Source organism: Pagrus major, chromosome 21, assembly GCF_040436345.1.
Source record: "Pagrus major chromosome 21, Pma_NU_1.0".
NCBI lineage: Eukaryota > Metazoa > Chordata > Actinopteri > Spariformes > Sparidae > Pagrus > Pagrus major.
In genome coordinates, this window is record NC_133235.1 from 23,149,026 (window position 1) to 23,163,941 (window position 14,916).

The 14,916-nt window shown below is 40.0% G+C and overlaps 2 protein-coding genes across 4 annotated transcripts; both read right to left on the reverse strand.

Moving 5' to 3' along the window:
- Positions 1 to 312: 312 nt before the first annotated feature.
- On the reverse strand, positions 313 to 9,822 carry LOC141016286 (solute carrier family 12 member 9-like). 2 transcript variants are annotated; one of them, XM_073490558.1, is made up of 14 exons: positions 9,487 to 9,822; positions 8,076 to 8,210; positions 7,677 to 7,814; positions 7,430 to 7,527; positions 6,265 to 6,466; positions 5,934 to 6,041; positions 5,347 to 5,458; positions 4,861 to 5,018; positions 4,210 to 4,292; positions 2,848 to 2,972; positions 2,539 to 2,731; positions 2,252 to 2,426; positions 1,751 to 1,897; positions 313 to 1,619 (listed from the first exon to the last, which is right to left on the reverse strand). In XM_073490558.1, the coding sequence occupies exons 1-14, from the start codon at positions 9,692 to 9,694 to the stop codon at positions 742 to 744; spliced, it is 2,760 nt and encodes a 919-aa protein (XP_073346659.1). In that variant the 5' UTR covers positions 9,695 to 9,822; the 3' UTR covers positions 313 to 741. The 2 variants fall into 2 exon arrangements, with proteins under 2 accessions (XP_073346659.1, XP_073346660.1); XM_073490559.1 differs by lacking the exon at positions 313 to 1,619 and having other exon boundaries at positions 1,757 to 1,893.
- Positions 9,823 to 10,079: 257 nt separating this feature from the next.
- thpo (thrombopoietin) lies at positions 10,080 to 14,145 on the reverse strand. 2 transcript variants are annotated; one of them, XM_073492061.1, is made up of 5 exons: positions 13,843 to 14,145; positions 13,628 to 13,752; positions 13,441 to 13,527; positions 13,165 to 13,329; positions 10,080 to 12,377 (listed from the first exon to the last, which is right to left on the reverse strand). In XM_073492061.1, the coding sequence occupies exons 1-5, from the start codon at positions 13,853 to 13,855 to the stop codon at positions 12,234 to 12,236; spliced, it is 534 nt and encodes a 177-aa protein (XP_073348162.1). In that variant the 5' UTR covers positions 13,856 to 14,145; the 3' UTR covers positions 10,080 to 12,233. The 2 variants fall into 2 exon arrangements, with proteins under 2 accessions (XP_073348162.1, XP_073348161.1); XM_073492060.1 differs by having other exon boundaries at positions 10,080 to 12,380.
- Between the last annotated feature and the right edge of the window lie 771 nt (positions 14,146 to 14,916).

Genomic DNA, 14,916 nt, shown 5'->3' on the forward strand with positions numbered 1-14,916 from the left:
TTTGAGTTACAGAAAATCTGACACATCAGATTATCCTGCATGTGCTAACTGTACAGGATCATTATGTATTAATGGCACGAGCACCATTACTACAGTACATCAACAGCCTAGTAAAACTAGACTTGGTACAGCAACCATCAACACAGCCATGATACTGGGTATACATCGCCCCCTGCAGGAATTCAACAGGCATGACTCGGCTCCACCTCACTGGTGCCTCTACAGATTTCAAGGAGCAGCAGGTATTTCTCTGCTCAAGTAAAGAAAAAAGAAAAAATAATTTTAAAAAAACTGTAGGAAAGGAATCAGAGATAATACAACAATTAATTTAATTCATTTTTATATTAACCAGGTACAAAAAGTCAAATTTTACCATCTTCAAGAGGAATTCCCATGTGGTAACAGTATTTTAACAAATGCATGAAAACATTGAATACAGGCCTGATATACTTCTTACTGATGTTAATAAAACTGCTCGTACCCTTTGCCATTATTTCCACAAAATGTGCAAATTTAACACTTGCATGCCACTTTATCCATGATGATGACTAAACGCTAAATAATTTTTAACGTTTAACAAAAGTAAACTTGAGTTCATCAAATCCATTTTCCAAAGTGTCCTAACAACATGAGTGAAATTGTATAAATGCTAAATCTGCATAATTATCAGGTGAATTAATTGGTTCTGACATGCACAGCTCCATGGATGAATACTAGATCAGAGTGGTTGATAGTAAAATTTTAGAAGTCAGTTGTGACCACAGGAGTGACCCCGTGAATGAGCAATGTTGGGCCCAGGTTTTGACTCAACACGTCCAGGTGGTGCAGGTAGGCATGGTAATGGCTTGTGTCTGCTGGTGGGCGGGGCAAATACAGGAAACGTACAGCAGGCTGAGGGGCACCGTGTCTGCGAATGAGATTGTTGACAGCACAGATGTATTCATCGGCCAGCTGAGGAGGAGTACTGGGAAACTCTTGGATACCATCTTCCTTCGCAGCTTCCTCTTGTTGTCTCTGCCAGTGCAGAGCCACCACCTGGTCCCATGCCACCATTTGCACCTGAGCCGAGATCCTGAGCTCCTTCAGCATCACCTGGAGCTTTGTCTCCTCCTCTTTCTTCAGACTGCAACCAGCCTCCACACATAGGAAGAGGCGGAGTCTTGCCTGGCTCCAGGCTCGGGTCTCTTGAAGCACGCTGGCCAGCTGCAATAGGAACAGTGAGCAGACGTCAACATAACCATGACTGTCTGGTCGAAGAAGATTAAGAGGCCACACATCTACGAATGGCCCCGTTTTGCTCCGGTGCCCCCTGATTTTTCTTCCTGACCCCAAGACCTCCTCCCTGTTGAACTGGTTGAAGTAACGAGCCAGTGTCACATTCTTTCCCATTTTTACAGCGTCAGCAATTACTGATACATATTCCTCCTCCTGAAGGTCTTTGGGTTCGTCAGTACCCCGTAAACTGGGGAAACTGGGAGACCGTTGCTCTCGGGGGTCAATGGAGGGACTTGCTGTATCCATGCCATGGCCAGTAGACAGAAGAATTTTACCCTGGAGGTGGTCTTCAGGGGTGTGGTCATCATAAAATCCCAAGACTAGGGTGTTTGGTCTCATTCCCCCTAAATGCAAACATATACATTAAAAGCACATTTGGACAAGAACGGTAAGGTTTGTCAAGTAATATAAAATCATGCTTCAATGATAGAAGTCACTGAAATCAAACATCATACAGCAATTATGTAAACTCTACCAAAGCCTGTGATGAAAAGCAGGTTCTGAACTCCTTGTTGTACAGAGTCAGCTAGGGTAAGATTGACAAATGACTTGATGTTTAGATGGTCCACTAGAGACAGCCAGGAGACATAACTGCTCCGCAGAGGATCAGAGGGCAACCTATCTGCAAAAATCACACACAAAGTAACACAACGTCAAATGTGTGGGAAAAAAGACCTATCATTTCTTCAAGAGCAGCATGAGTTTGTCACAGTGTGTCTGGGTGTAGCCTTGTGAAAGTATGACTGATTGGAGCATACTAAGCATACGACTGGCCAACGATCATTGCATTTATACAACTGATATTTGCTTAACATTGCAGCTGTTCCTTAAAGCCTTTAGCGAGAACAGCTACAACTATCAGCTTCGAAACAGCCACCTTTAAAAGCTTTCTTTAGCTCAGTGTTTAATACTAGTAACTTTAGGTTTAATATGATCAGTTAGAAATATACTTATCCATCTCCTACGTTTGTCTTACCCAGTGAACCCAGCTTTACATGTCCCAGCACATAGAGGCCACTTTTCTTCAGGTCGTTAATAAAAGTCATGAGACCTGTACAGCTGCGGGGGTTTGCCACCATCAGCAGCACCTGGGGCCTCCAGAACTTCACATGATCCTTACGCACATCCAACATCAACAGGTATTTGCGCACCTAAGTGAATAAAAATGAGGTTAAAAAGAGATCTGATGATGTACTTATTAATGCAAAGTGGCACCATATTGTTACTTAATGTGAGAAAGGTGGCCCCTTTGTAACTGTGCACCTGGTGGAAGATGAGAGCCTGGCTGATGTAGCCCCAGTTGCTGATGGGGCCAAGGTAGTGGATAAGCATTACGAGCAGCAGCATAAAGGCTATGCTGGCAAATGCATAAATGGCATTGATCAGGAACATCATGAGAAGGCAGCCAATAATGCCTAGAGTGCAGGTATGCCACGTAAAACAACGAAATGAGGGTCTAAATTAAAAAACGACAAGACATGACAGAATATGGAATGAAAATCACATTTTCAACCATGATTGAATGAAATCCAAAACAGAAAGCCTAACTCACTTAAACACCCTGCACTGTACCTGAAGTTGGGTGCAGAAGCCCATTCCAGAGCCAAACAGGCCAAGTTCACAGCAGCATAGACCAACAAGAAGAAGATGCTCACAATACCAGCAATGGTGTTCAATTTACCAGTAAATAGCACCACCTAGTGAAAGGAGTAAGGCACATTTATTTGGCAACAGATTACATTCAAAACACTCCTTGAGGAACAGCTGTTTAATAATACAGAGGTTTTAAAATAGACACTTTCCAAAAAAGGACCACCGAGTAAAAGTTCCCTGTTAAATTTAGTTTTAGTGCAGAACAGTGACAAATATAATATATAATAATCAATCATTTGTGGTGCTTAAATCTCATTCAGGTTGGAGCTACATGTTTTAAATATTAATAATTAAAATATGTAATACTTCTAGCACTAAAAGTAACCAGACTTTGGCACAAAATTGTTTTAACAATGTATACAAACACCATCCATATATCAAGTCTACATGAAAAGTTTCTGACCCCTGAATGTCTCTTGATCCCAATGCGAACCACCACGATTAACTGGTTTAAAATTACAGCTATACTACACGTCTTATTGCTAAAAAAAAATGAAGAAATATAACCTTGCTATAGTATCTAGCTAATATGCTGATTCTAAGTAACATAGTAGTGAAATGAAGAGTTCACTTACTGTACTAGTGTAAAAGGACACTGTCTTCCTGGCAAAACCTTTCAAGCCTTCAGTGCTCTTTATTTGACAGATGTTTAGTCAATCTGAAGCCGAGTAAAATGTTGTACAAATGTTTTTGCTCTGTGAGTGGTAGGTAAAGGATCATTAGATCCAAAATAATTACATTTCTCATTACAAAGGTACTGCTCTATACATTTCCCCACCACAAACAAATTCACAAAAAAACAAACAAGCAGTTGCAATATACAGGATAATGTCAATGATTAGTAAATTCTAACAATTGTGGATTATTCCATCAGGGCATCAAGGTTTGAACTTTGCCCACTTTATCTTCCTAATTACTAAAAAATGATGGCACCAGCAGAAAGCAAAATGGAAAACAGCAAGTAAAGACAAACAATCGGGGTGTAAATGGCTATCATTTTTCATCTTCTTATGTTGTTCAATATCAATTTAATGTTGTATTACTGTCCTTTACTGCTCATCTTTCTACTTTCGATCAATAAGGGGTTATGGGTAGCTGTCAGCAAACTGTGGTATAAAATATCCATTTGGAAGATGGCAAAATAGTCATTTCACTGGGCAAAATATTGAACTAGGTCACGAACATGTAAGAGCTAAATGAAATCAAATAAGCTCAAGACGAGACTCAACTTGATGCACGCAGGAAAACTGTCACCACTTCTTAAGCAGTATACCATCCTACCTGTATAAGCAACCAGGAGACAAGCACCGAGGCCCAGGGGTTCCCGCTTCGAGATGTTTTCTTCGCCAGAGCCAGGACACCACCTACAGAGATTAATAACATTAACAAACGCAAAGTCACTCTGTCCATCATTTCACATTGTCCTAAATCAGATAAACAACTGAGTCATCCTGCACTCATCCTTAAGCCAAACACACAATGAGAGGATTTTATTTCTTCTAAGAAATTCAACAGTGCAAGCCATCTGTTGTCAAACGAGGCTTTCCAAATTAACATGCCTCCACTCGGAAAATGAGACATGATGAAATTAATAACAAGTGTTAACTTCTCACATTTGAGATGGAGGCCTCCTTCAACAGATGGCTGATTATTAAAATGTTGACTCAGCTTTATAGAAGGCCAGCTGGAGCTGGATATGCTTTCTTATACTCTGGACCATTTATTTAGCCCTGATTATAACCTTAACAAGAAAGATTAGTAATTAAATCCTTCTCACTACACATATGGTCAGAGGCCAGATTAGATAAAAGCCTACTGCCAATGAATAAACAATTTGCTGCTCTTTATTATGCAATTCTTAGTACTAGGCACAATAGGGGAAACAAATTGCAAACACTGGGCAGCAGAACACATGTTGTTCACGGATCTCACCAAACAGGTTGTCTTTGGAGAGGGCATACAGGATCCTAGAGGCTCCTATCAGGTTACTCATGGCAGCAGACATAGTGGAGGAGTAAACCCCAACTGTCAGCATTGGTGGCCATATATTGATGTCCCCTAGGAAACTGTAGTCTCTTTGGAGAAGGTGACTAAGGATAATGGATAAAAAAACAAGAAATTAATGAAAATAATTACTTTATCAGATTAACTGTGTTCATACAACTTCATTTGTTTAAATGACCTGATATGTGAACAAAGACGACAATTCAGAATTAAACTCTTAAAGTACAACTACCGATATTCTATCTCTATAAAAAGACAGCAAAAATATACAAAGTGCTTAAATGCAAAAACATCTTTTGAAAATTCCCAGATTACAAATTCAAGTGACCACAGTGAATTGTTTTTACCATTTCAGCATATTTGAACTAGCACTAGATCAGCGTGTTTGACTGTGTCAGTGTTGGTGCGTCTCACCGATCACAGGACCACGCAATCAGCAAACTAAGCAGATTGTATGTGATGAAAGTTGTAAGAACAGCTGAAATGGTTCCTCTTGGGATGGAATAGCTGGGGTTTTTCAGGTCACCTGGAAAACATATGACAAAAGTTCCCTCTTCACAAAACCTGATCTATTCACACCTTATTGAAGGTGTGAATAAAATTATGCCTGAATTTTACACAAGAAAAATAAAAAGACACATTTAACATTCACCTGTCAAGTGTTGGAATTAAACGTCACAACTTGTGCTGTAATCTTGAATTATTGTGAAATCTATCCCAGTTTTATTTGTACTGCATTTTATAAATTGAGGGGAACTTTTTGGTGATAAACTTGGAAATGTTGTACTTTACATGTTGATCAGGGCCCAATTAATGCACCCTTACTCTCTGATTATAAGGCCAGAGCACCTGACCATATCTGATTAGATTCAGCTAAACCTCCATAGGCTTTGTGTTTTTTGACGGTCATGGGATCCCTCCTGCTTGAAGCGACAACTAGCTACAAAAAAAGGCCCTTGCCCTTTGCAAAACAATCTATTTAAGTAATTTTAACATCTTACCTGACATGTTGGAGCCTGCCATGATTCCAGTGCAGCCGTTGAACATGACAGCAAACACTGTGACAAAACTCATCATGGCACCAGTGGTGTAGTCTACTGTGTATTTGGCTAGAAAAGGGGAAATTGGAAGAAAAAAAAAACAGGAATCTTAAACATGCTAGGTTAATAATTAATTTTTTCTATCCTCCGCTTGAATACTGAAAGTCCTGAATCAACAAATAAGAGCTAATAATACAAAGGGTGGATCGTCTCACACAGGTTCAACATTTTTAAAATAGTTTTAAGATCATCAAACCCTATAAAATGTCCAAACTCAATCCTAATCTCTTACGCAATAGGTTGCCCTCCAAGGTGTGAAGCTGGAAGCCAGAGTAATTTGCAGTGTTCAGGCTGGTACTGTTCCAACTAGATGTCTCTGGTAAAATCACCACAATAGGCCCCATGATGAAGAAACTCATGAAGACAGAAACCAGGACTGTCGTGACTATGATGAAGACAATAAAGGCTGCTTTGGCATAGATGTGGGCTCCGACCTGTAATGACAAGCAAGTTAAATTAAGGAATTATTCAAGGGCCTCTATTATTTCTAATGTATGTAAATGATGATGCATGCAGCTGTGAAATGCAAGCTCTTATTGTATGCTTTGCTGGTATCTTGGAATGATGTCAGTGAGATAGAGAACACTCATAAGTAATTAAAGACTGTACAATAGTGACTCAGACAAAAAGCTTTCAATACATTTGGGTAAAACCGAGTCAATCCTGTTTGGAGCTAAGGGGAAACTCAAGAACAAATGCGTTGAAAGTCTCTTGTAATGTAGATGAAATTGAATATCAGACAAGTGTCTCATAATTAGGATAATTACAGGAACAGTCACTCTTCTGTGAATCCATTCCTGCTAAAAAAAAAAAAAGTGCCAGCAAACTCAAACTGTTGTTCAGATTTGTCTTTTCCTGTCTGCTTATCCATAAATAAAAATCAAACTAATGACATACAGTACACTATCTAGCACCACTCTCAAGTCCAATATTGACTGTCAATATGGCCCAAAATAAGATATCTTAAAAGCTACCAGCCAAAGATTTTGCTAGTTTATATCCACCGCCGTAAGTGGATACTTTTAACAACTCATGATGACCTCTTGACCTTTCCTTTAGCAGCACCATTGTTGGCTCTAGATATTTATAGTCTTTCCTTTAGGGATGCAGTATTGACAAACTCTGCAGTTGTTCACATTCGTAATGAAATTCAGTTTCTATCAACAGAGCAATAAACTCTTATTACCCCTTTGTTTATTGTGCAGTGTAATAAGCAATACAGCCTAAACAGGCTGCCAGTGGGGATTTATAGTCCTTAAATGGTTGTGTATTTAGCAAAAATAGTTCTCAGAAAAAAAAAAAAGATTTACTCCCTCCATTTGTATAAGACAAAGATGAGCTAACAAGATGCATCTTAATTTAAAAAATGAAGTAGAATCTAAACAATGAAGTCTCACCAAGCAGACAATGAAACACAAGAAGAGCAGGACAGTGCCGTAAAGCAGTGACCACCAGTATCCTGAAGGCAACACCTGATGGGGACCTGCAACACCCTCTGTGAGACAGTCAAACAGGGTTAATTATCAAAAAATATATAATTTAAAAAAATTCTTATTAAAACTTAAACAGGTATTACTATTGTGAACAAGATAGTCTGGTAAAATCCCAAGTATAGATGTCTCAACTGTGATGCAAGGACCTTACCTTCTGGAATGCCAAAGGTAGACATGACAGCCTCGACCAGACCCAAAACATAGAGGGCACTGCTGCACACATTGGCAAAGAAAAACATGATCCCAATGCTGCCACCAAACTCTGGACCCAGGGCACGACTGATCATGTCTGAGCATCTAAGTTGAGGTTTTCATATGTATATAAACCAAATAAAACTGGGCACATTATCTCACCTTAAACATGGATAAAGATCAACCAGTGGTCAGATTTAAACCAAGTGCCACTGGTGGATAAAGTAAATCATGGGAGGGAGAAACATAAAGCAGGAACATTTTAATTTTTCAATCCATTAGTCAGGCTTAATCACAGACAGACACCCAAGAGAGGCTTTTAAGCAAAGCATAATTCTCTCTCAGCAGTAAAGGATACAGTAGGCACCTCCAGCATCTAAAGCCCCGTTGGTGGAGATGGCACAGACCGAAAGCACGGTCATTGTGATGATAAAGTAGGCCACAAGGAACATGAGTATGGATTGATAGAGCCCTGCTTGACCCACAACAAATCCTGCAAGAGGTAGGAACACTTGATGTAATGTAGTGTCGTCGAGGATCGAAGCGGTTTCAAAAATTCAGTATTGATATTTATTTATTTTTCGACACCAATATAATGTAGTCCAAGGTTGACCTCAGGCCCGTAACATCACTGTTGCTTGTAAAGTAGTTAGTAGTAGGAATATTTTTCTACTGATATTTTCTATTAACTTACAGTATGGACACAACAGATGTCAACCAATTAAAAAAAATAAACATTGCTTTATATCACTGTAAACTAGTGTTGTAGTACTCGAGATCAGTCTTGGTCTCAAGCCCTTTTTTTGAGGTTCTTTGTCTCATCTTGGAATCGAGGTCATTTTTACTTGGTCTTGTCTCGTCTCGGACTGGGCGGACTCGGGTTTTTTGAATGAGACCGGTCAAGACCACCGCTGATAGGCTTTTTGTCCATGCCTTACTGATAAGAGCGAAAAAGGACCCTCTCAAAAACAGCCAATGACTTAAAATCATTGGTAGTGTAGAGATTTCCCCCAGCTAAAAAAAAAGAAGAACTCACATTTTGATGTTTTGTTATGATTTTCCTTTGATATATATATATGGTCTTGGTCTTGTCTCGGTCTCGACCTCCAAATGTCTTGGCCTTGTCTCGGTCTCGGTACTCTCTGGTCTCGGTAATGTCTTGGTCTCGGTTGGTGCGGTCTTGACTACAACACTACTGTAAACTAAATTTTATCTACATTTTAAGATTTTGGGCAGCCGGACAAAATTAAAGCGCTCACCTTGAGGCTCTGGGAAATTGTTATGGGCATTTTTAACTTTTAAGACATTTAATAATAATAAAAAAAACAGATTAATGTAGGTGGTGGCGGTAATTGTGCTGCAAAATATGCCACCGGTTGAGATTTTATACTTGCTACATCTCAATAGGTAGGTTAGGATAAGGAGGGAGGTTAGCGAGTGTTATCATTTAGCATTAAGGTAGCTAGCATTTTTGACAAAACAGCATTAGCTACAGCGCTTGGAAAAGGCATGCCAGGAACATTAAATTAATAATAATACTATAATGATGACCAATGTTGAGGTGACAGGAACTGACATGACTTTAATGTTTACATTTCATTTGGACTCACCTGAATGGCTCAGAGGCTAGCCGCCATCAACCTGACTGCTAAACTAATCCGGTACAAATTAAACTGAGTGACTTTATTCAGAAGATTTATCCATTTGTATTTTTTCAGTTTGCTCTAATGCGTCTCTTTTTTCAGGAGACTTTCTCCGGCCGCACTCACCGATTCGCAGGAACACAACGACGCTAAACATGGAGAGCAAAGTCGGCACGACCACGCCGAACACCACTCCGAGCTTCCGGGCGGGTTTGTCGTCGGACCGTCGGCCGCCTCTGCCCGCCTTGGTCCCGCTGTGTTTGGACGCATCTCTGGGCTCGGAGCAGGTGCTGGCGGTGAGTCGGTAATGAAGAAGCGGCCTCTTCTCCGACATGTTGGTGATGTTGACGGTTGATTCCGCTCGCTGACGTCACCCGCTTCAGTTGAAAAGCACGGTTTTAAGTGCACGTGCGCAATCTGCGTCTGACGTCTTCTGTTGCTAAGGGTCCGCGTTTAGCTCATTAAATGGCCGCCGTCCACCTCCACCTCCACCTGTGCAGGTAATGAGCTTTGTTATTGGATAAAATGACGTTACTTCCTGTTACTGACCATTCAATTTGCAGTTTCTCACTGATTGTGTCATTGATTAGTTCAGCAGCAAATGTGTTTATATTCATTGAGCAGATAACTAAGCTAGCTTAACGAAAATAGAGTTGGCTAACTATCTACACCACCAACTAGCTAAGTAACCAAACAAATAAGTAACCTGATTAAAGAGGTTTGTGTTTGAAATCAGTTTATTGCATATTATACGACAAAGGTTATGTATCATAAGCAGCGGTGTTGTAAAAAAAAAAAGTGCTCAAAAGACATACTTGAGTTAAAGTAAAGATACTGTGTTTAAACATTACTTTGGTAAAAGTGAAAGTCACCCGTAAGTATCACACTTGAGTGAAAGTCTTGAAGGTGCGCAATGTAGTTTGGGGAAAGAAATTTTAATCAGAAGAGAAAGATCTTCATTGATACATTTTGTTATGTTTAAACAAGCTAAATAAACAAACTTTCTTCACTTTCATGACTGAATAAACAAACTGATATTAAAGGATAAGACAATTTCATACTGTTTTACTTTTTATTATTGTTATTGTTATTATTTATATGTGGCGGACCCTGCCACCTTTCTAGCTTCAAACAGTGTTCTGGGGACCTTATTTTCCTCCGAGAACAGCTTGTTTATTCAGTTATGGAAAAGATAAATATTTCTGAGTTTGAATTATTCTTTAAGGTTCATAGTAAGAGAGTAAAAAGTACAATATTTGCCTCCAAAATGTAATGAAGTGGAAGTATAAAATAGCAGAAAAGTTCCTCAAAATTGTACTTAAGTACAGTACTTGAGTAAATGTTACATTCCCTCACTGATAAACAATATTCTTTAACATAAAGTGTCGCAAAAATGTCCTCTTAAATGCAAAATATGATTATTTACACACATAAATTCACAAAGACGCCAAAGATTTCCTGAATCGAAAAAAGCGAAACATAGAAACACATCTACAGCAATAGAATTTTAAGATAAAAATGTAAACAGAGATAAGATCTAAAAGTGCAATGAGAAAAGCAAAAAAAATCTACTCACAAAATTCAAACCAGAAACATATATCAACACTTTACAGTCCCCTACTACTCTTCAGTCAGTGTCTTTGATAAATATGTATGATTTTGTAATCGAGCTAATGTGCACAGGCCGTCTAGAAGTATCTGCATAATAACCAGAATAAAATTAAAAACAAAACAATGTTGGAACTGAATATGAACTGTGAGCAAAACAAATCTGGCATTAAACATGAAAAAGTGAAGGATGACTTTTATGATAATTTTGATATGGTAATTTTGCACAGTGGAGACTAGGAGAAGCTGCCTGTAGGCTATATAAAATAAAAAATATATTGTAGACTTGCATTGGTTTTATAATCCCGCAACCATTAGGCAATATGAGGGAGGATGCCATACCCCTACTTAGCAAAATGATCCGCTTGTTAACATGTGATTCCCCACTCTCCATCCCCTAGTAGCAGAGAGAGTGTAGGGGTTTGTTTAGTTGAATATGTTACTCTAGTATGCCTGACTCATTGATCCTTTATCTGACTGAGGTTTGTGCAAGTTAGAGTCTATGGCCCCAGTCATGGCTCTGAAATATCAATGGCCCAGCTTTACTGTGTATTGATAAATCCATGGAACTGTCCTCGGTACTGAAGTAGCAGACGGATTTGTATTTTTTTTTCCCTCTTTCAGTCAGTTTTGTCTTGAATCTATAATATTCTCTGTACTTTGTATTCTAAATACTGAATTCTATTATATGTTGTAGCCTATATACTCTATGGACTAGTGTCACCTTCATGATTGAGAGCGAGAGGATCATAAAGACACACAGCCGCCTATAGTAACAAAATATTTTTGGGGAAACATGACTTAGATGATGAAGATGTAGTTTTTAGTTAGAGTTAGTGTTTGGGCCATCCTCCCATTAAAAAGTTTACAAATCACCTGCTGCTCAAAACTAAATTTAAAGTATCCTTAGTTTTATGTAGAATTGTCCTAAAAATGCCTTCCTATTATACATTCAATCATCCGTGATGCTCATCAGTGCAGTCACATTGCTCTTTCATTTTCCTTCTCCAGCTGTAGTTCCTCTTAATGACCAGCAGAGAAGGGTGCATTGCTACTTTTTACTCCTGATCAGTATGAGTCTACACATCATACTATGCAAAAGCAGACTTTTCGCAAATAAGAAAGGCAGCATGGTGAGAAGAAAATCCAGATCCGCTCAGCTGCTTTGCTCTGGTGGATTCTCATTGTTCTTTGTTGACCTGGGGCTTTAGTTGAACTCATCCCCCTGTTGATAAGGAAAATTGGGTCCACTGAAGCTGTTCTTGTCACTGGGAAGTGCATCTGTCTTCCAGGTCAACCATGAACCACTCCAGTTTGCCTGAGATCAGTTGGTTGTACTTCAGCAGGACTGTGTTCAGACTCAAGGTGCTTCGAGGAACACAAGACAGTGCTGGACTCACCGCTGGCCCCTGCTGGTCCAAACAGAAAACACAACAATGAAGACGGTATTAGAAATGAATAAGAACATGAATAAATGTGAGAGGCTGGAACTGAAACCAAAAAAGATTGTGACACAACACCCAACACGGGTGTCAAAAATGGCACTATTTATTAACAGAAACACTGATATAAATGTTTTTTTTGCCAACAGAAATTCACAGATTAACTTCCTAAATTTTAGGATATTATGTAAAACACAAATCACAGGACACCCATCTTGCAGTCTGTCTCACTGGGAAAGTATGCACTGCTATCTTCCTTCTCATCCTGAGGAAGGAAGGCTCGGGGTGACACAACATAACATCATCACTCCCGGGGCACAGATATTCCAGCAAGCGACACATTTATGAGAAACCAGGATATTTCCACACCAGAGGAAACTGATAATGCCTCTCATTCAGATGCAAAACCAGCGAGAGAGAAGCCCATTAACACGTCTACACTCACTTCGTGTGAATATTCATTGTCACACTGATGAATTTTACTTGGCTCTGTTTGTTGTGATGTGTTTGTGTGTGAGTGTAAGAAGACTGACTGCGCCCAGTTAGCTTTGATTTGGTTATTTGCAGGTCATTAAAGCAGCCACGTGAAAGCTCCTTACAAGCCAAGGATGTTTAAAAAGTATTTTATAGTCTTTTTCCTTCTTAACAGCTATTTAAATGGTTATGTGAATACAAGAAAAAAAATTTGCATCCCTATTTAGAGTGATTTTAACCTTGACATGTACTTGTTTCTGTCACTGTGAGCACTTCTTACACTCAGCTGGAGGTGTGTGAGTATGAGCAGGTAGTTGTTGATGTTGTTTTCCAGTCTCTGCAGTGGCAAAGAGGCACATCCTGGCTGGATCTGGGCCCTTACAACCTTCACACCTTCAATAAGAAGCCTCAAGGATGCAACTATGTCCCCTCTTATCCCTTGATGCTGAGGTAACACACACACACAAACACGTTAAGAAAAAGAAAAGCATTGTGTTATAAAAGCAGAAGTAAGCAAGTAAAAAAATTACATTTTGGAATCAAAATGCCAACATACTGATTTGTTCCTCCAAGATGCTACATGGAGCTCGGTGCAGGGTAGCTGAACCAGTGTGGAGAAGGTTTTGGCGTCATTACACTCACTCTGCAAGAAGACGGACAGAATAGGTGGACTACAGAGAGACAGACTGATGATGGACTACAGATAACAACAGACAGACAGAAAGAGAGAGTCATATCCTCACCAGTGCACTCTCCGTCTCTGCCACAATATTCAAAGCCCTCCTGGCGCCTTTATTACACACAAAATCTATGGGTTTGGTCTCAGCATCCCACACCTCAGAGGCTACCATACAGAGCAGCAGGAGTCCTGGACAAACACACCACAAGCCAGCCTGTTCAGCTCATAACAAGTGCATTTAAGTCCTCACAAGTCAAACTTTTTATGTTCACTACTCACTGCTTAACGCCATGCCCTGTTAGGCCGCTCCCGAAGAATCCACATTTGTTCCATTAAGAAATGTGCCAGGTGGAAAATGCCCCTTTGTCCACTGTAGAGGAGCTGTGTGTCCTTTTTGTCTTCTCACCACTTGATTTCCCACCTTCTCATACAGGAGTGGGAAGTGCGAGTGTTATCTAGCCCGAGTGCAGGATGCGCTCCAACTTCCCTGCGGCTCAGCATAACAAAATGTTATAGACTGAAAATGGCATTTCATTGATATTAGCGGGGCTGTTTTTGCTTCTCGTTTTGGCCGGAGCTGGCTTTTTCGGGGCGTTCAGGGGACAGCGTGCTTGCTGACTAAAAGGTTAATGATTTATTATTGTGAAAGACTCCATTTACACAGCTGACATCATATCCAGTCACCACTGCTGGAGGCTATTTACTTTTTTGTCAAGGTTTGCTCTGGCCAATACAGGTAGCAGCTTGGGTTTATAATACTCACAACATTGGAGTCAGAGGGATACACAGCCCACACACAGCATGTAGGTGTGTCCAAGGTACAAGCTGGTGTGTAGCCTGTTTGTGGTGACTGACATAATGCACCTAAAGGACTTGGAAATAGTGTTTATGTAGGATTTCAGAGACCCACATTCCCATGTGGACTGTTGTTGAAGTATCACCAAGCCAGATGTTCACATGTGCTCACAAAATCTGAAAGAAAATGTCCAAATTGTGCAAAGATTTTTATTTTGTTTATTTAAAGTTTTTGGTAATAACTACACCTTATTTTGACTACAGCTGCTCCATGCACTCTTGCATGTAGTCTTTGCAGATAGGACAAGGTGACAAGGTGATTACCCATCCGAGGATCGTTTAATAGCCTCATTTGCTGTATTTATCACCCAGGAGGAGAGGTGAACAAGCGGTCCTCACCCGGATACACTGCAATCATACATCGGGTTGTAATGCCTGCGGGGCGCAGCTGGAAGAGGCAGTGAGCTCCAATTCAATTGCCATGTGGGGGGTAGAGGAGGTATAATAGCTGTCAAAGGCATGGGTAAGAGAAAACATGGGGGAATGCACCATCCATCC